General features: G+C 33.5%; 2 protein-coding genes across 2 annotated transcripts in view; both read left to right on the forward strand.

The window, feature by feature from the left end:
* The window catches only part of LOC103578840 (chondroitin sulfate N-acetylgalactosaminyltransferase 1), a 43,598-nt gene extending 40,468 nt beyond the window's left edge, over positions 1-3,130 (forward strand). The window contains exon 9 of the mRNA XM_053741226.1: positions 2,739-3,130. Within this exon, the coding sequence (XP_053597201.1) occupies positions 2,739-3,035 (297 nt within the window). The 3' untranslated portion in view covers positions 3,036-3,130. The remainder of the gene's footprint in view (positions 1-2,738) is intronic.
* Positions 3,131-9,705: 6,575 nt separating this feature from the next.
* Positions 9,706-18,785, forward strand: LOC103578839 (uncharacterized). The gene is made up of 7 exons (XM_008560046.1): positions 9,706-9,766; positions 16,294-16,601; positions 16,680-16,937; positions 17,100-17,294; positions 17,707-17,937; positions 18,000-18,038; positions 18,460-18,785. The coding sequence occupies exons 1-7, from the start codon at positions 9,725-9,727 to the stop codon at positions 18,629-18,631; spliced, it is 1,245 nt and encodes a 414-aa protein (XP_008558268.1). The 5' UTR covers positions 9,706-9,724; the 3' UTR covers positions 18,632-18,785.
* The last annotated feature ends 1,605 nt before the right edge of the window (positions 18,786-20,390 follow it).

The following is a 20,390-nucleotide window of genomic DNA, read 5'->3' on the forward strand; positions in this document are numbered from 1 at the left end:
TCATTGAACGGATATTTATGCTCACGGATAATATGCTACAAAAAATATTAAAAATATTTCGCAATGGATTAACGAAGCTATTCATGAATAAATATCGCAATTATCGATACTGAAAACAGTTTCAATGAAAAGACTTTTCTATGTATGGAAAAAATAGGGGCTGAAAAATGGATAATAATCACAGCAGGCGGTAGAAATGATGAAACTTTTTGTTCAAAATTACTGTTTTTAATAAACAATTGCTCTTCGTAATTAATAATTACAACCCCTACTATAAGTTTATTATTCGTATTTTGAAATAAACTTGGTGCTGATTATTGCTATAGATTTCGAAATCAAATCAAATACTCAGGGTAAAATGGGACATCAAAAAAATTAAAAAAAATGCATGATACTAAAATTAGCTTACGTCCAATAATTTTTAAAATTGTCTAAAAATGATAAATTAAAAAAAAAAAAAATATTTCGAAAAAATGCACTTATAGCTTTTTTGATTTTCTACATGTGCATATTTTTAATTTTATAAAATTAAATTTATCTTGTCTCGAAAAACTTTTTTTTTTTATCAAAAGTAAATAAAACTCATTATAAATTGATTCAATATTAATGAAATGAAAGTATGTACATTAATTAAAAAGATCAAAAAAAAAAAAAATAATAAATTACTCGGATAGATATTCTACAGTGCCCGTCTCCAGTAATTTAAGTCTAATTTTATTTCTTTGCCTCTGTAATTTAAACTTATCGTGAATTATTTGCTGAGTTAAAAAATGTAAAATTTAATACAGGAAGTAAATTAAGGTGAGTAAGTAATATGACCAAAATCTGGTGATAACAATTTAGTCGGTTAGCTACTCATCGTAGAAGGTGTCCGGGGATCTCGTTTACTTAAGTCATCGGGAGATAACCTGGTGTGCTATGGGTCCCGGATAATGAGATTATCGAAAGTTGGTTGCTAATAAGCCAGGCATCGATCGGAATTAAAAGCCGGGGGATCGGATGTAGGGAAGAGAATAGAATGTATAAGAGACCTGGCGTCGTCTGGTGTGTCGACGGGGTCGTTAGACCCGGCTCGTTGCTTAAAGGCGTGAGGCGAGAAACTGAGGTCGAGAACTTCCAAAGTCATTTACGTATAATTAAACTTATCGTCGAGGCTGCATTTTATTTTAGTTAAAAAAAATCTACAATAGTCTCACATAACAAACACACGAAAACAAAGTTAAATAAAAGATAAAAGTAAAGTTGTAAAAATAAATAATTGACTTAAAACTTGTCTAGGGCTGGGAGGATAAAATGGGATGTGTATATTGAGGGCAGAGCTTCGGAATAGCTGGATTTCACATTGTTAGACACTGGTGTTAGTTAATGGATCAGACAGAGCACTCAGCTCGGTTCTACGACTACTGGATTAGCTTTGTTAGTAGATGCACGTGTAGGTGCGCAAGTGGACCTGGTGAGTGTGTGTACTAGTGTACATTGCGGCGACAAAGGGGTCCGAGTTCCACATGGACATGCTCGCGTTTGAAACCCGGTTGCTCGAGCAATTTTCGAGCTGCCCGAATAGTTCCGTTCGTCCGTTCTTCCATGCACTAGTTTCCCTCGGCATACCACTTGCTTATATGAAATTCCATCGAGTCAATAGAGCGAGCCGCGATTATTTCGATGGCTTGTATGAATGACCTCGCACTGAGTACCACAATCGCTGCACCGGTACCTTAGTCCCCGCTACCCTGCCCTCCCTTTTATCAACCTACTCCTTTATCCGTCTCAAAAAAAAATTAAACTGACATTTTTATTAAATATTTTAACCTCAAAAGCTTTTTTACTCGCATGATAATTTAAATCTTCATAATGTTTTTCATTGTTCCAGTTTATTAAAATAAATATTTTCAATTTACTTTCAAATTAAGCTGTTAATTTATTTTTTAATCACCGGGTAATCCATTCTCTTAATGAAAACTCGACCGTATTCGACTAAAAAATTCATTCAAATTAATCTCTTAAATTATGTATTTAAATTCTACATATGAAACGGCGACGTTTTAAATATATTCTGTACTTAGTAATTCATAGTAAGAAAGAGTACTTAATATTTAACCATGGGAATGCCGGTCGGGCAATCAGACCTAGACAAATATTATAGTATGAATAAAGCGAGCCGATGTTGGTGTTTGGGTACGTGAGCGTGCCTTCGGAATTAAGAGAATGGTTCCATATTACACCATATATATATATATATATATATATACAGATACATATATATATATACATACATATGATGAAAATGTAAATGGGTATGAGTCCTATAGAGCCAACTAAACAGAGTTGGCTGTCAAGGTTCCACTTGTCGCAAACGACGGTCGAAATCACAGCACTCACGGTGTCGTTCTAAGCCCAGGCAATTAAGGATCCAAGTGGACTAAACTTGTAGTTTCACAGCCAGGGAATTCTACCAAGCTTTCTTCCTTCATCTCTATTTCCCTACAACATACATTCCTTTTGTTATATACTCGTTTAATATTCTCTGCTCTATATTTTCGTATGAAAGGCGATTCATACTTATTATTCAACGTCATTATCGTAATTAATGTTTAATTAAATTTTTTAAAACTCCAATCAATTATAATTAGATTCAATTGTTTCTATAGAACAGTTCGCTATAAAATGAATTAAAATTTAATTAATTAATTAATTAATTATATGATTTTTATGGTCAATATTTGATTGTGTCGTTTCAGGTTTGCTCAGGTGGTCCGGGACAGAAATTATCGACAGATCAATATCGCGCGTGCATACGCTCGCGGGCGTTGAACGAGGCCTCCCACGCACAATTGGGCTTCCTGGCGTTTCGCGACGACATCGCGAGCCAGGCGATGAATCTCAAGGCGACTCAGACCAAGAAAAAGAAGAAAAAAGTTGTTCCTGCGCAACCGCTGCCCAAAAAAGACAAAGTCAGGCTGCCCGGGTCCCGGCCCAAGGACGAACAAGTGAAAGATAAATTACCCAGCCAAGATAAGCCGGCTAATCAGACCTGATATGATCAATTGGTGTCTTAATTCCTGTAAATATCGTGTATAAATTTAATGAAAGTATTGAAATGTACTGATCGATTCTTGAGATTAAAATTTTTAATCTGTGTGGAAGTTTATTATTAATTATTAATTAGTGATAAGATTTATTAATTTATATATTAATTAATGATGAATTTTTATAATGTGATTCTCTCCCGTCCGATATTTGTATTGGGAGAATTTATTTATTGAGAAAATTTTATTACTTGTTACGGATAATTTATTTTTTTTTTAATACTGAGCTTACTAATTATTTATTTTTTTTTTTTTGTAAATTCATGATTAAGATTTATTGTTGTTAGAATTTATTTAAATAAAATAAGTGTCGTTATGTATTTGTAAAATGTGATTTGTTAAATATTAAGTTATTTATATAAATATAATTATAAATATAAATATATAAATATATATATAAAATAAATAAATAAATAAATGAATGAATAAATCAGAATTTGTACAGGCGAATAAACGTTCATCCACTCAATGTCAATTAGATTGCACAAATATCACAGGAGTAATTTCGCAGAATTTTAATTTCATAATATAATTTATGGGATTTTTATGTGTATGTGCACGTGATAATTCACGTGTGAAAAAAAACTAAAATAAAACATAAAAATTGTGAACGCTGAAAATAATTGGAAATAAAAAATTTTTTTCTCTATAAAAAATAACATTTTTCATAACCCCTTGTCATATTTTACCGAGCGCAAGATGTTGTGGGAATTAATCATAATTAGCTGAGGATTTCATAAGTAATTAAAGCTGTCGGATTAGAGCTGAGAAAAGCGGATATTTGATGGGTTACAAGTTTTGTATCCTCGTTGGGCACGAAAAGTCTCGGAGATCGTTTCAACTCGCAGATAAATCATTGAAGACGCTTGAAAGGACAGCGGAGACGGAGTTTGTTGACGGGAAAAAATATAAAGTTTCAAACTTACATACTAACACACAAGTTTACTTTTTTGAGTTTGAGTTTTGCTTTTAACGTCGTGTCCTAACTCTACTTGAGGACGTAAACCAGCAGCTTTCATCTCGGCTTTTTTTTATCTTGAATAGTTATGACAGCAAAGCTGATATTTTTATTTCCAGTTTTATTTTTTTTTTTTTGTTTATATGAAATGTAGAGAATAAAATGTAATTTGATTTACTGCTACAGGAGTTTTGGGCATTTGTCAATCTCTGAATAATTTTTGAAGGTTTGTTCATTTAAAAAATCGACAAATTATTACGGAATTTGATGATAGTTATAAAGTTTACATGAAAAATGGGAAAATCAGCATAAGTCAGTGAATCCCGATCTTCTATAAATTTTCTACAGAATTTTTATAGATTTTCTTTGTATTTTCTATAGATTGACCATGGGCTCGTTAAATTTTTGTAAGTATAAGCTAGTGAGAAAATAAAAATATAACAATTATTTAATTTGCAGCTCGTTTTAAATTTAATGAAAAATTTATGAAAATTGAAAATTTAATTAGCAGTTGATAATTTTATATCGAGGTTAAAAAAAACTGAATCAACTGATCAAAGTAAAGCCATTGGATAGAAAGTTTTTTTTTTTTTTCAAAAGTAGTTATAACGAATGTTGGAAAAAAATTCAAAAGAAAAGTTCAAGATTATGTTTGAGATGTCCAAGTATGAGCAATTATGTCACTCGAAAGTGATGTTCCAAGTATAAGTATCAAAGATAAATAGGGTTGTAATAAAGTTTATAATTAAAATTAGATAATTAAGTTTTCATAATGTCTTTCAGAGTTTTATGTGATGCGGTAGCAAAGAAAGGTTTATATATGTATTTTTAATTCTAGAGTCAGGTGCCAGAACGAGTAGATGTCATGCAGAGTCTGCAGAATGTCATGTAGCTCGTAGAATAAGATTTTCTTTTAAGTTTCACAGAATTCAGCTTCCATGAGTCAGCTTTCTTTTTTCCCTTTGTGGTCACAATTTCCGGATCGCGTCCTCTTAACCCCGTGTGCTGTACATATATATGAGAAAGCATAGCCTTAAGGCATTGGCCGTCTTCTCTATGAAACCACTTTTAAAGTCTTCAAATATTGCTCACACGACATTATTCAGGTCACAGAATTACGCAATTTTTTTTTCAAAGACTATTTTGTAAAAACTAAAAGCCTTAAATTATTATTTTTTTTTTAGGGGACGTAGGAAAATTTTTCTAGGAATTTCAGTCTTCCCACTACCGTGCGTTTAGTTTTGTTCCATACTTATATTTTGTTACATACGCGACTATCCCGATTTTTCTGGTGCATGTAGCGCTAAAATAAAGTCATACAAGCGAATTATTGAAGCAAAACAGAAAAAGTTATTTTATGGGATAATTTTTATTTATTTTCAATCTCTACTGAAACAAAGTTCATTTTACAATTTTCAAAAAATAATTGATTCCAAATTTGAATTTTATTGAGAACCGTAATTTAGATAAAAAATGAATAGACAAATTTCAAATACCACTTCATGCAAATTTGTCAATATAAATCGATTACTCAGCTCGTATTTGCTCGTAAATTAAATTATGAATATTAAATTTCCGTTTGCTGTTACTAAGTTACTAATAGAAATGGTTGATTTCGAGTTTAATTCTCTACACAAAATAAAATTTTTTGTGACCAGAAGATAAGAGAACTTACGGTAACAAACTTCTGTCTCGATATACGGAGAACGGACAATGCCTTATGATAACGATAGTCTTGTAACTCACTTGTAACTAAAAAAATTAATTTGTTAAAATAGAATAAATTTATAGCATTGACCAAATTTTTGGTCCCCATTGTCAACGGCAACAGTTCTCGTCATTGAAAATCAATCACTTTCCATTCGTGCTAACATAATTTTTTTTGCGTAGCAGGTCATCAGGAACGCGTCTTAGGTTGTCGCCTAATAATTTCATATTTTGATATATTTTTCTAAGATTATACGAATATCATGTGTTTTCGTATAACCAATCGACTGCTCAATTTCGTCACAATTTTATTTATTGCCATAAGCTTATAATATTTGTCACTGTAACGAAATTTTTCGCTATCCTGTCTTTTGTTATGAAGACGAAATACTTATTCTTTGGGTATTATAGTTTATCATATTGTTTTATTATATTCCAACCGAGGAAATATTAGCAATTGAATACCACATGTCCTGAATAGTTAACACTAATTACTTGTGTGAAACTATCTTGGGAATCGCGATGCATAAATAAACCACTAAACAAAAACTATTATTCAGTATTTATTAATTATATAAAACTGAGGTTGAAAATTAAATTGAATTAAAAGGGAATTTGAAATTAGGTTTTAATTATTTAACCGAGATCTCGCTCGGAGATGGATGATGCAGACTTGCAGATTAAATTAAGTTTTGATTTGTACGTTGGGTCAATTAAAATCATATATGCGGTTCTGATGCTACGATAATCTCATTTGTTCAAGGGATGTAGAGAGTGCAGATGGAAAAGAGAAAGACGATAATAGAAAAGCAAAGAGGACAGAACGCGAGAGTGAATATCAGTTAAAAGAGTCGGACGCGTTCGTAAAATATCCAATTGTAAATATAGTTCACCGAGTGGAAAAGCTTTTACATATCGCAGTTACAATATTTCATAAAATTAACCAAATGCTTTTATAAATCTATATATATTTATTTATGTTGCATGTGTGTACGTATTTGTGCATAGAGATATTTCACCGGTGACGATTTGTTGTATCGCATTACGAATATGTTTACTGAGTATCCATAATAATAATACGGACCTCATTGCTTATGAACAAACCAATCACTTCCGCACTGATTAAATCGTTTGTTAAAATTTACAGATCGAACCGTTTTATCGACTATAGTATACTATTTCCCTATAGCACATATTTCTCTCCGATGATTTCAATCACATCAAAGTACTGAAAGGATTATTGTCATTGGGTTTGACGGAAAAATAATTCATTACCCGTTTTAAATTTTATTGATTGCCGCCAATAATAAATAAATACAAATGATTTATAGAAGCGTCCACGGAAATAAAAGAACTGTTGCAGCTACGGGCCAAGTTCTGTAGCTTTACAATAAAGCTGTCCTGTAGCTGCTACAGGGACGTGTCTTGATGCAGCAGCAAAAATTGCACTAAGGTTTAAATTTTAAAAATCACAACTTTTGGTGAAATTTTTTCATGATTTTCGACTTAGGATAAGTCTGTAAAAGAGCGACCATTGAAAAAATTTAACGCTCTTTTGTCATCTGGTCAAGGGCGGATTGACGGCTCACATATTTTTTATTTTTTTACACTTTAAGCTTGCGGCAGATCAATCAATAGACAAACATTGACATTAGTCAAGTGAAATGACATGAGAATTATAATCGATCATCAGAAGACGAGGTAATTGATGTTACTGTATAAAATCCACAAATTGCACGATGATTGGTGGCATAATAACGGTTGTTACTAGATTGACTAGAGCTAGTAAAATTAATGGCCACCACAGTAATATATTAAGCCGATTTAGGTTGATTAACGTCGCCAAGTGCAATGCTAGCATGTTGTTGTGAGTACGAGGTTGTGTATTCTACGAGTATCTAAATTTCCTTCTAACTGAGCAGCCAACTTCCCATGGGATCTATTCACAATATATACATGTGTACATGGGCATACTAATACATATACTATACTATACATCGATGTATGCGGAAGGTAGTTTATTGTGTATTCAGAATAGGTAGAATCATTTGGAAGTCTAGCTCGTAGCTTGCCAATCACTTTGCCGAGGTAGATTGTTCGGTGACCACATCACTCTCATCTCTCTCTCACTCTCTTATCTGCTATCGGGTAGTTAGATATAACTAGGGGTTTTATTCTATTGAATCGGGCCTCACGACCTTTGAATCAGTATTGGCTGAACTGATGCTAGTGCTTTGTACCGTGTACTGTATAACTTAAACTACAGCAAGTGCTGATTGGCTATTCTGTGTGCGCCAGAATATCGTTAACGGCATGCATGCAACATTGTCCTCACCTGTCGTCTTATTCAATTTCTCTTACCTCGTTATCTATTCAAAACCTGTAGTCTCCAATTAATTTATAAAACATCGATTTTACTTTTTTAAACTTTTTCCGACTTTGGAAAGAGAAATTTTTGTGATCATGACTAGGTTCCGTATAAGGAAAAATAATTGAACCCAATTATATTATTGAATATTATTTTCCATTTGATAACATTACGAGGATAAAAACCATCGTTGAGAGGTTAAAACTTTAAGTTCCTTTGGGAGATATATAGAATATGTACGAGCAGCACAAATTTCACGGCAATCGTCTCTTGCTCTCAAGAGCGTTATAAATTTAAAAGGCTACGAGAGCTGAGCAGAGCTATCACTTCTTACATTATCTGTACGATACTAAACAATATCAATAATTTAACCACTATTTCTTCTACCATCTTTTAATTTAGAAATAGAAAAAAAAAACAATTTCTCATTTTATATTAAGCTATCGTTGTAATCTTGAGCCGATAGTTATTCGATATCGACAAAAAAAACAAGTCGGCGGAGGAAGTAAGTTTTTCTTCACTTCCTCTGACCTCTAATGCGTTCAAATAAAAGAAAAAAAAATACGAGAGAAAATGGCGCAACGTCACGCTTGCTCACTAATGACTTTCCTTGATTATTATCGATAATTTTAAAAAATAACAATCGTTTAAAAAAATCAAATCTCCGTTTTATTCATAAATAAATAAGAAAAAATAATTATAACTTTTTTTTTTTTTATAGTCAAGTTATTGTGTTCGAATTGAATATTCATGAATTTGGGTCATGAATTGACAATAGAATCGAAACCAAAAATATATAACTTTACACGTGGAAGACTCTCACGGCTCACAGCTCGATGTAAGGCCGCAAGTTTGTTGGAGCATCCAGTGGAGGCGGCAACCGTGACACCCTCCTACGATTCTGAATTCCCAACGTGATCCCCAGGAGTTGTTACCTCTCTGCTCTACTCTACTTCCTGCCAATATCCCATTCTAATTTGGAACCTGCTTAGCCTTTGCCACCCGAGAGCGAGAGCTGAGCAACAAAACCACCAGCCAGTTTTGTGTCCGCTCTGCGCATTTCCGTTTTCAAACTTTGTTGCACTCGACAAGTCATTTTGCTATTGCCATCGAACCCCTTCTCTAATTATTGTGTAAACATTTGCTGTTTAAAAAAATTTAAATATATTCAAATTTATTATCAACAGTAAATTTGATTAATTTTTTTTACTTTTTCCCGATAGAGACTCATTGAATTATTTTACCCAGAGGGTAATAACATAAGTGCAAAACAAACAGACGTCTTGACGGACTCTTGGGGGATGGAAGTGACGTGCGAGGTCTCTTCCGTCGTGATCGGAGTACCGAAACGAGTTTTTACGGGTGGGTTGGCGCGTGAAAAGGGCGATGTGCGATCCCGATATCTCCGTACAAACAAAAAAAAAACACAGTGTTCTTGTTGTTGTGTATACAACAGTAGCGTCTGAATGGAAGGATTGTTACCAGCAGCAGAGTCGCTCTTGCAGGGGATCACACGAGCAAGGTCAACAGAGGCTATAAAACAACCTGCGGTATGTTTTAACTCGCTCAAACAGTAGGAGGTCGCGGACGCGAACACGTGCAATTATGGGCTTTAGTGCTGTAAAAAATAATTTTTTTAATTACTTGGTAAGTCAGCACTTTATTACTTAAAAAATATCTTTTAATTAAATATAAAAAAAATATTGGTATAACATTGATAAAGTTAAATCAAACAAGATATATAACTTCTCTGAGGTACCAGATACCCAACGGACAGTGTCTGGCACTCGGTCTAATTGGGTCCGCGATAAATTCTATAAACCTCTGGGAAAAGAAATGGTAAAAAATAACGAAATAGAAGTAAGAAATGTGGATATGTGTAGATGTGTGTGGTAGTACAGTTCGGTCGAAAGAAAAACCACTAGATGACATGAGCTGTATGAGAAAAGAAAAGTAAAGCTGTCTTACGTCGTTGATCCGCGGATTAGTTCATAGCCCCGGCAGCTTTGGATTAATTTCAATTTTATTTTTTTTTCCTTCCTCAATTTTTTATTCATCCGTTACAAAAAAGTTTAAATAAAACAAAATGCGTTGAGTAAATTTTTTTTAACAAAAGTTGCAGTGCAAATTTTTTTCTTTTTTTTTCTTTGAGGATTAATATCGTTAACAAGTTGAGACGTGGAGTGTAAAGAACTTTTCCATTATCCGGTTGTAATTCTTCAATGTAAGATTAATGGAGGGCAGAAAGTCAATAGCAGTTGCCGAACAAAGCATTTGCAGCTACAGAGTAGTGCTTATCTGTCGATTAACTGCTCGCAATCAATAACATTTAATTGATAATACTCGCAATTACATTAGTTTATACAAAGTCATTAATTTAATTATAATTTTTTTATTTTTCTTAATATTTATGTTTACGAGTTTTTATTTGGCATAAATTGTTAGTAACTCGGATTTACCTTGCCGGCGAGTTAATCGAGGCAGTTTAGCTGCTCAAAGTTATAGAGATAAGTAAAAAAAAAATAGACTGGATATTTACAGCAAGAAGTAGTCGGAGGGAAGATTCAGTAGTTGGGACAGGAGTCGGGGTGGCTGGAGCAGTTGTGAGTCGGGTGCCATTACCGTTTTAGTAGTGCCCGTATCGCGTTGCAATGCAAACTAATCGATCGTTGAATGAGAGCATAAAAGAGGAGAAGAGAAGAGGCGCGACCTGGATGAGAAAAGCAAAACGAGTCTCACGTCGAGATTTTACTACTCTGCTTTTATTCATTCGCATTTTTACAATTTGTACTTTTTTTTTTTTTTTTTTTTTTTTTTTTTTTTTATTTCGATTTCACACCATTTACAGTTTGTAACAATCATGCAATCAGACTCTTTCAATCTGACCTGTTTTTCCGATCGGTAATCACTCGTTCGACTTTTATTTATTTTTAAGAATTTTCACATCTGAATTTTCCATTTTCATGTGAAAAATTTCATCAGATGATAGTTTAGCTTTTAAATCAGGTAATTCAGTCGTAAGGATGTAAAAGTTTATTGACACTGTTCGTTGAACCTGATCAGCGATGCATGGAATATATTCTTCTTTATGTTCAAATGAATTCTGAAAAAATATAAAAATATTATGTCCTTTGTACACGCGCTGGTGGATATTCATACAAAATATATCTTTTTATTTTGTTTTTATTATCATAACTACGCTCGTGTACTCAAATGTTTTCCATAGTGATGCAGCAATTAAAACGTTCTCTTTATGATATTTTATTGACGTGCACACTGCGAAGGGAACGCAAACATTTTAATTTAAAGCTGCATTAAAATTTTGTTTCAAGTATTTTTTAAAAGTTACCCCATCTTTTTTATTTTTTAAATATTTAATGTATATCATATTGTCATTAGCGGATATAAGTATAGTGCTTACCAAAAAAAAAAATAATAAAAAAAAAAATACTTAGTAAACTAACGAACCTTTTTAAAGTTTTTTATTCCGCTAACAAGCACATAACGACGTATAATGGGTTAAAAATAAAAGTAAAACAGCAGAGCCGACACTGTATTAGCTAAAAATAAATGATGAGATTAAAGTATAAAATATATAATTTTATTCTTTTAATAAAATGTTGGGGTGATGTGGGCAACATGGAATCTTTTAAATTTTTGATATTTTTTTTAAATTAACTGAAAAAAATTTTATAAGAAGGCACAGAGAAAAAAAAGGATTTGTTGGTGCAAACAATAAGGTGCCGGTGGGTAATAAGGCCTAGCTACACGGAGAGAAAATTATGGTAACAGTTACAATATATTATGGGAATGGTTCCCATACTGCATGGTAACCGGTTTTTTTCAAATGTTCATTATAGGAACGGCACCCATATATATTATGGTAATCATTCCTATAATTATGGGTGTAATTTCCATATAGTATCGGAATAGTTCCTATGGAATTATGGTAATGGTTACTATAATGTTATGGTAATCGTTACCATAATATTATGGGAATGGTTACCATAATATTATAGGAACCGTTACAATGTGGTTATAGGATTGGTTCCTATTTGCTTATGGGAACTATTCCTATGAGTATGGTGATCATTACCATGATTTTTTTACAAGCGATATGGGAACTGTTACCATAATGATAGGAATTGCTCCCATACTTATGGAACTTTCCCCAGAAAGTATGGGTCTATATCCCATAATCCCAAGTAATCATTACCATAACGGTATGGGATGATATTTCATAAACGTACTAGGAACAGTTACTATAATTTTTTCTCCGTGTAAGGGATATTTTTAATAGAATTGAAAATATTGTATTTAATTATCGAATTGTATCATTAATCTTTATTTCAATACATTAGCCATGAAATGTAATCAAGTAATGGTAATTTTTACCATAAAAAAACAAAAAATGGCAGGGTAATAAGGCCTACAGGTTAAACAAACGGGAATAGTTTAACTATACTTAATAAAATTGGTATTAGAGAAAAATCATCACTTAAATTTAGCAACAATACTTTTTTAGAGTCAGAAGACTAGATTGTTTTTTAAAATTTCTTCTGCGCCATGACATCATATGACGGATGATGAAATATAGAAGACAGGGAACGTGGTATCAGGATTCTATAAATTTTTTGTAACATCTCTATGCAAGACCCTTTTACTTGAGTAGTCTTTAGCGGAAGCGATTATTTTAAATATCATTTCTGTCACTTAGGCCTTATTACCCGCGGGTACGTTGGAAAAAAAAATTATTGAAATATCTCATTAATTGTACTATAGATGATCTTTATAACTTAGATTTATACAAAAATGCCCAGTTTTTAAAATTTAAAAAAAAAAAAAAATTTTCTACTGTAACAGTTAAAAATAAGTGATATATTTTTATGAATATAAGTAAAAAGTAAATGATTTAGCGTTTTTCCCTTCTCTACACTTTATTTATATTATTTAATATCGTGTCGTATGAAAGAATAAAATAATGGAAAGGAAGCCTGGTTAGAATGGATTTAGGAAATGAAGTACGTAAAAAGGCTAGAAATGTTTTTAGTAACAAATAATAATAATATAGGTGTGTATGTGTCGTAATGTGTTAGTGGTGTTCTGATAAAAGGAAGTACATTGTGGTGAGAATAATGGTCAGGTCAACTATCGGTTGATGTACAGTAGCTAGATGTCGAGCTCTAGTACCAGCACCAGCACCATCACCATCACCAGTAACAGGACCAAAGCAAAAGCAATAGCGATAGCGTGTTCACTACAATATATTAACTATTTCATTGTACGCACGCGTACCTTTGCTTCTTTCTCTGACTACTCACACTTGCATGACATCATATCCGGTCTTATTATTTCACCTGCCGCGCAAATACAGGGATTTTGTCTGCTAATGGAGTGCCTTGAACTACGGCCACGAGTCGACCAAAACCCGGCTCTGTAATAAAACTAAATAATAATAACCATGCCCAAAAAATATATTATATATATGTACATGTATATACATATGAACTTTGTAAAAAAAAAAATACGCTACGACTACTTCCTCTCTTATTCTACAGGCTCATTTGCTACAGTGATTTATTTTCTCTATTCGAGCTTCACGAGCAGTAAAAATTTTTATGCTCTTGTTAACTTTTTTTTTTCTGGATCTACTTTTTGTTATTTTTTACATTTGATATCTTTTATTTTACATTTAATAATTCTCGCTCCACAGGATTTATTAGAATTCAACTTTTTTCCTGTAATATTTTTAAATTTATTTTACTTTCTTGCTATAAAAATAAAAAAAAAAAATAACTTGTGTGTACTTTGCTCATTGTTCGGCTCTCGCTGACGACTTAATTGTTTTTGTGCATGAATAATTTTCTTTGATAAACTTTCAATTGCTCCTCATTAACTGTTAATCACCCGGTCAATTTAATCGAAAAACTTTTAATTTTATTCAGCAGCCAAACTAGGGTCGAATTTTTTTTTTTTACTGAAAAATTGAAATCGTCAAATTTTGTTCGACATTGATAAAAAAATAAATAAAAAAAAAAAAATGTAATCTTTACAAAGCTACCGGAGATTGACATAAAGTTATATTAAAATCTCAGTATTGCAGACAGGCGGCATATAGGTCATCGATTTTCTATAAATAAGGAATAAAGAGATTGAAAAACGAGAATAAACGAAAACTACACAGTCAATTTTTTTTTTTAATCACAAATCATTAATAGACAAACATTTACAAAACAGTGACTTCGATTTTAAAATCCGCGTTGTAAAGTTTTAAATACAAAATACAGTAAACGAGGTATCGATTTACGGAGATAAATACAAAGTAATGACAGTGAGGCTTTTTACCGTCCTCCCATTAATCTACCGCGGAATTTAGCATCACAAAAGCCCCACTATTACACACTTTCAATGTTATTATGTTCGATCCGATTCATATAAAACACATTTGTATAAAAGTAAAAGCTGAAACCGGACAACGGAATGTGCGTTGGGCCTTAAACTCATTCAAATTAATCACTCGCCTGAAAAAATAAATTCACGTTTTTAAAAATAAATATTTAAATAATACGACGCGTTAATTAAATATAACACTAGTTTATTTTTACAGAGACCATGAAATTTTATCAAGAATAATAAAAAGCGAGACAACGGCAAGCAACACATACTAATAGTATGAATGTTTAAGATTTAAATGCAAATTTACGTTACTTTTGTCAGGTTAATTGAGTTTTGTCGGTTGGCTACGGAGCGTAAACGTTTTATTAATTTGCCGTCCCTTGAACTACCAAAGAAACGGGGTAGAAATAGACGTAGACGTAGACGTAGACGTAGACGTAGACGGGTAGAAGTTAGTGGAGATAGAAAGGTTGAAAAGAGAGATCGTTTGTCCCTAAAATGTATATAGAATTCGTTTTATATGTGAGGCGGTATATTTATAAATACGAAGCAGCACAAAAATGTTGAAACAATTTTTTGTTGTGGCTCGGTATTATTTTATTATTTTTTATTGCTATTTGTTGACGCTGGTAAACGTTTTCGCAGACCAATGGAGTGGAAGCTATTTAATTTTATGGGTCAGAACGTACACTTAGAGGTTTATTTGATTTTATTCATATTTACTGTTTAGAAATTTGTTTTATAAGACGTGAACGCCTTTGGGGACTCGAATTTCCGGTGCCTGTGAGAGGTATTTAATTATAAAATGCTAATGACATGGTGACTAGTCTGATAGGAGGACCGAGATGACTAGATCTCTTGCTCGTAAATCATTTTCAAAGTTTAACACCCGAAAGGAGCAACGCTGACTTAAAAGGTCAACTTTGTGAACAGTAATAGTAGTAATATTATTATTTTGTTTGGAGTCATGCAAACGGATGTCTACTGACATTTAATTACCGTAATTTTTATTTAGTAAAGAGGAGGACAGGCTGAATTTTTTTTTATTCTCCACTGCCATTAAAAAATTTCTTCTTTTACTTAGGCAGAATGGGGTAGCCTTGAAGAAAAATAATTCTTGAGTAATTTCCGGCACAATAAATTGGGTAAAAATAATTTTGGCTATCCATACCTTGGGAATTTATTTTTGGTAAATTTATTTAATTAATAGTCCTCGTAGAAGATGAAAATATAATCAAATAAATAGAGAATGTTGAATAAAATTACACGTACATGGTATGTATTAAAGTAAAAAAATAATGTGTAGTATTAAAATTCCATTAGAGTAAGCCGAGGGTGATTGCAGAGTGTAGTGTCCATCGTGGTCCCCAGCACCTTTTTAATACCAACCACTTCAGTATCACCCGGAAGCTTTGAACTTTCCCACGTTAACGGCGTAATTGCGCTTTTGTGCATCTCACGCAAAGCTTTATATATATATATATATATATATACTAGGCTATCTGGTGTGCTGGAGGTATATCGCCATTGAGCCATTCTACTGCTCGTGCGGGTTGATTGCGTGTTCATGCCGACACGTTCAATAACCCTTTGGCATCAACTTGAGCCATAAGAAAAAAATAAACTGAAAAATTACCATACTATACTCGTTATTATTATAGAGTCCATGTCTATGGTCATACATTATTATTTTATACATAGCAACTAATTTTTATTGCTTTATGAATGGCTACGAGCTACAACTTTTTAATAGCAACCATTCGCGATAATGCTTACAGTTATTATCTCTGGTGCTGATAAGTGCTCCGATAAAATGCACCCTGCCAGAGGAATCATCTTCGTCAGCTTTCTCTTCGTCCTCATCCTCATCGTCGACGCAAAGTCCCCTGGTGGCCACAACTCTCGGTAATTTGTACCGTCAAGCTCGCTCTGAGCACTATCACGCTGCCAGATATGCTTCTGATGGTTCGTCAGTTTCTTCTGGTGCCATTGGGGTAAGAGGCGAACCAGAACACCGTGATGCCGCTTATTACGAGCAACGCTGTATCACTTGCGATCCTAATAAGCCACTTCCCGCATCTCGAGGGTAATTAAGACATATAAATTAATAATAAAAAATCAAAGTTATGTAATGTTGGATAATTATTTATAAATGTATCTACAGATGGAGATCTAGAACGAGACATGATTACTATGATGATGATCCAGAGCCACGAAGATACAGGGATAGGTATGAAGAGTATTACGATCGTGAACGGGGTTATGAGTACGATAGACCCCGAGTGCCTGCTCAGGCATTCGATTACGAGCGCAAAGGACCTGGTTATGAGTATGATAGAGCTCGAGGGCCACCTTATGACTACGACCGAGCTGAACCTTATGTGAGACATGAACCCGCCCGACCCATACCCTATTACGACCGGTAAGAGCCTCCACAGATCTATTATTATCTCTGGTTTTAAAATTAAAAAATAATAATAACCGGACTCTTTGTTCTGGATCCGATCGAGCGCGCTTGTTTGCCGGTGTGTTCAATGATAATAGTTCGATAGAACATGTAATGAAGCTATTGGGTGTGCTCTAGATACGACATGCTCATGGGACGAGATCGGCTCCATGACATGAGATATGACCGCAACTACGATCGGTTTTTCGACCGCGGCAATGGCTACGACAACTTGGATCAACGCCATGGCTATCGGCACGACCCTTACGACAGGCGACCTACTGACGATCCTTATGTTCGGTACGATCGTTATAATCGCATTAGTCCTAATCGGTATGTCATTATATAATTAATTTAATAGTTTATTTATTTAATGTCCTTGGAGTGAATGCAGATTTAAATAACATCCAGATTAGTCCGAAATTACTTCACAATAAAAACTTCTTATTTCGTACATGGAGTGATTTTTTTCAAAACTTCAGAACGAAGAAAATTCGAATTGAAATAAAATCTATGCACTGTAAAAAATTGGGAGTAAATTCTGAGTAATTACAGATTTTATTTAAATCAAAATTCTCTTCGTCACTTGGAGTTTTTATACTAAACTAAACTCCCCTTCAAAGTGAATCTTACTCCAAGGAGTTTGAACAAATACGCAGTCATCCGCTCGGGATTCACTCTGATTTTTACAGTATAGTTATTAACGAATAAAAATTTCACTATTTTATTTTTTGAATTCTCAAAGTGGATACGAAAACGATTACTGGGATCCTTATGAAAAGAACTACCGAAGACGTCCATACGAGGATCGACAAGATTGGTATGACAAAACTTCAGGACGAGGTGGTCCAGACTCTCGAGGATACTACTCATCTAGCGCTTGGGGACCAGGATATGATAGGGGATACGCGAGTGCTTGGAATTATATGGGCCATAGAGACAGCTGGAGATATACCGGACGAGATCGTGACTCCGGGTAAATGTCTTTTTGATTAAACTCAAATTATTGTGATAAATACTGATTTATATTTATTGCAGGGATAATTGGAAAGACTTGAACAGAGATCGTGATTCTGGGTGAGTTTTAATAGCAAAAATCTACTTTTATATGTCGATAAATATATTCATTTTGCTTCAAGAGATCACTTGTAATCCCATTGAGATCCAATTATATTGAGTAACGTTGCTTACTATCTAAATCTTCTCAAGCGTATAAATATGCTCCGGTAAATTTCAATGGCTTGAGATATTTATTTCAAGGATTAAATGTTATACCAGATTTTAGATACTCTTTAGTGCGGTTTTATTAGTCCAGTTCAGTTTAGTTTAGTTTTATTTATTTTAGTTTTTTGTTCTCAGTCTTTGTCCCTGTCGTGTATTTTAGCTTTTTATTTTGCGAGCTATTTTAAGAAATGACGAGGCAATTTCGGGTGCGAGGTGAATGACACTTTAACGAAGCGGAAGGATGCTTTAACTAGCCGAGCGCCCTATGTTGCAGGTCTTATCGACCGAGAGATTATTTTTACGACAGCACCGTGCCGCCAGGCGGGTTGAGGGGGACAAGCTATCTGTACGATCGAGCTGAATCTTCGACCAAACCCGACTCGACTGAACGTGACAAGCCAACCAGCTCGCCCCAGGCGCAAGATAATAAAGTCTACAAGGATTAAGAGGTCATGTTTAATTTATAATCATCTATTAATACACTAACGATCTCGTCATCATTTTTTTTTATTATTCAAGTCCAGTCTAATTATCTTCACTTAATTAAATGATTAACTCTAAATTTTTAAGGACCAAAATCATCAGTGTATAAATCAGACATCGAAAAATAATAATATTTTATACCTGTAATTTTAGTTTATAAACTTAAACCAAATGTATTTAGTTAATTAAAATAAAATAATAAAATGAAATAATGGTAATTATAAAATTAGTGGTAAAATTGACAATTCCACAATTGCATTAAATATAATTTGTAAGTTACTCTTAATTATTAATGGTGACGGGTAAGGAAAAAGCGACAAACTCGCTCGACAAATTTACACGGACTCGCTACTTACCACTTTAATATTAAACTCCAAGTTTTGTTTCCACTCGCTTTTCTGTCCGGGCTTTTATACCTAAGCTTCAACTCAGCCCCTTTCTTTCCTCAGCGAGCCTCTTAAACGGGATCGTGAAAATTAGCGTGAACCTTTCTCTCATTTTATCCGTACGAGAAAACTTCTGCCTCCCTCAGCTCTAAGTCCCTCTTTTACTCCCACTCCAATATTCACTTCCATCACAGCCTGACTTCTCACTATTCACCAAAAAGTTTACCCCGAGGCTCCTTTCACTGAAAGAAAGAAATATTTGTCCCAAATAAATTAATTTATTTGTCATTTTTTTTTTAATATTTATTAATGGAAAATATATATATTACATTAGTACAACTATTTGTGGTAAAGATATTAAATTTGTGACGAATAATGAAAAATTTCGTGATATTTATAAGTCCCTTAGAAGAGCCCCTTAGAAACGTAACTAAGAATAGGCTATTTATTTGGCTCCTATTTATATTAATTAAAAAAAAGTACCCTGTAAAAAATCAGGAGTAGATTCGAAGTGATCTGGATTTTATTTAAGATCATATCCACTCCGCATTCACTCCTAAAATTTTTTCGCAGTGTTTTTACAACTGAGTATTACTGACATATATAAAAAATTATTTTAGCTTTAATCGATAGCAATAGATGTCTGTGCACTAATACTTTTATACGAAATTCAGTGAGTAGAAGTTTATCATTTCAATAGCACATAAGCCTGCATGTGATACACAGCATAAACTATAATGTTAAATCATCCTGACATTTCAGAAGCCTGGATTTGAATGAAGTGAAGTAAATTCATGGGCACACACAGCACATACCAGTTACAATCTAATCTCCGAGGAATTGTATCGTTTGCCAGAGAATTTACCAACATCGTTTATCACTTCTCCAATTGTTTTCCTAAAGCTAAACATTATTTTAGTCTGCGCTAATGCATTCATTTGTATAAATACCTCCGAACAAGCTGTAATAATAATTATCATTGTCGCATTAGCATTTAATGAATGGATAAAAAAAGTTACCACCAGACAAACTAAGCCATCAACAAAGCCGAAGAGTCAAGTAAATGTACTAGAGTAGTTTGGACAGACAATAAAATCGTCAGTAAGGCAAATTCATCTTGAGTTCTCGGATTCTCAACAGTCAATCGTAAAACAACTTTGTAGTAAACCGAAATTGGGTGATCTAAATGCTAATGTTGAAGAGAATAAGCGTTGAAGACGCCTTGCAAGGCACAAGCTTACGGTATTTTCGTAGAAAGCGGCTCAATCAAACCGAAACTCAATTTAAATCGCGATTCTTGAGAAGCTACGCGGCCCCTTGCTCTCTGCAACTCCTC

This window comes from Microplitis demolitor, chromosome 8 (genome assembly GCF_026212275.2).
Source record: "Microplitis demolitor isolate Queensland-Clemson2020A chromosome 8, iyMicDemo2.1a, whole genome shotgun sequence".
NCBI lineage: Eukaryota > Metazoa > Arthropoda > Insecta > Hymenoptera > Braconidae > Microplitis > Microplitis demolitor.

Excerpts from the sequence above, each read along its gene's own strand:
- LOC103578839 (XM_008560046.1), top strand. The coding sequence starts at position 9,725 with ATGGGCTTTAGTGCTGTAAAAAATAATTTTTTTAATTACTTG. Across the intron at positions 9,767-16,293 it reads ATAATTTTTTTAATTACTTG|TTATTATCTCTGGTGCTGAT; the intron begins GTAAGTCAGCAC and ends TAATGCTTACAG. Across the intron at positions 18,039-18,459 it reads AACAGAGATCGTGATTCTGG|GTCTTATCGACCGAGAGATT; the intron begins GTGAGTTTTAAT and ends CCTATGTTGCAG.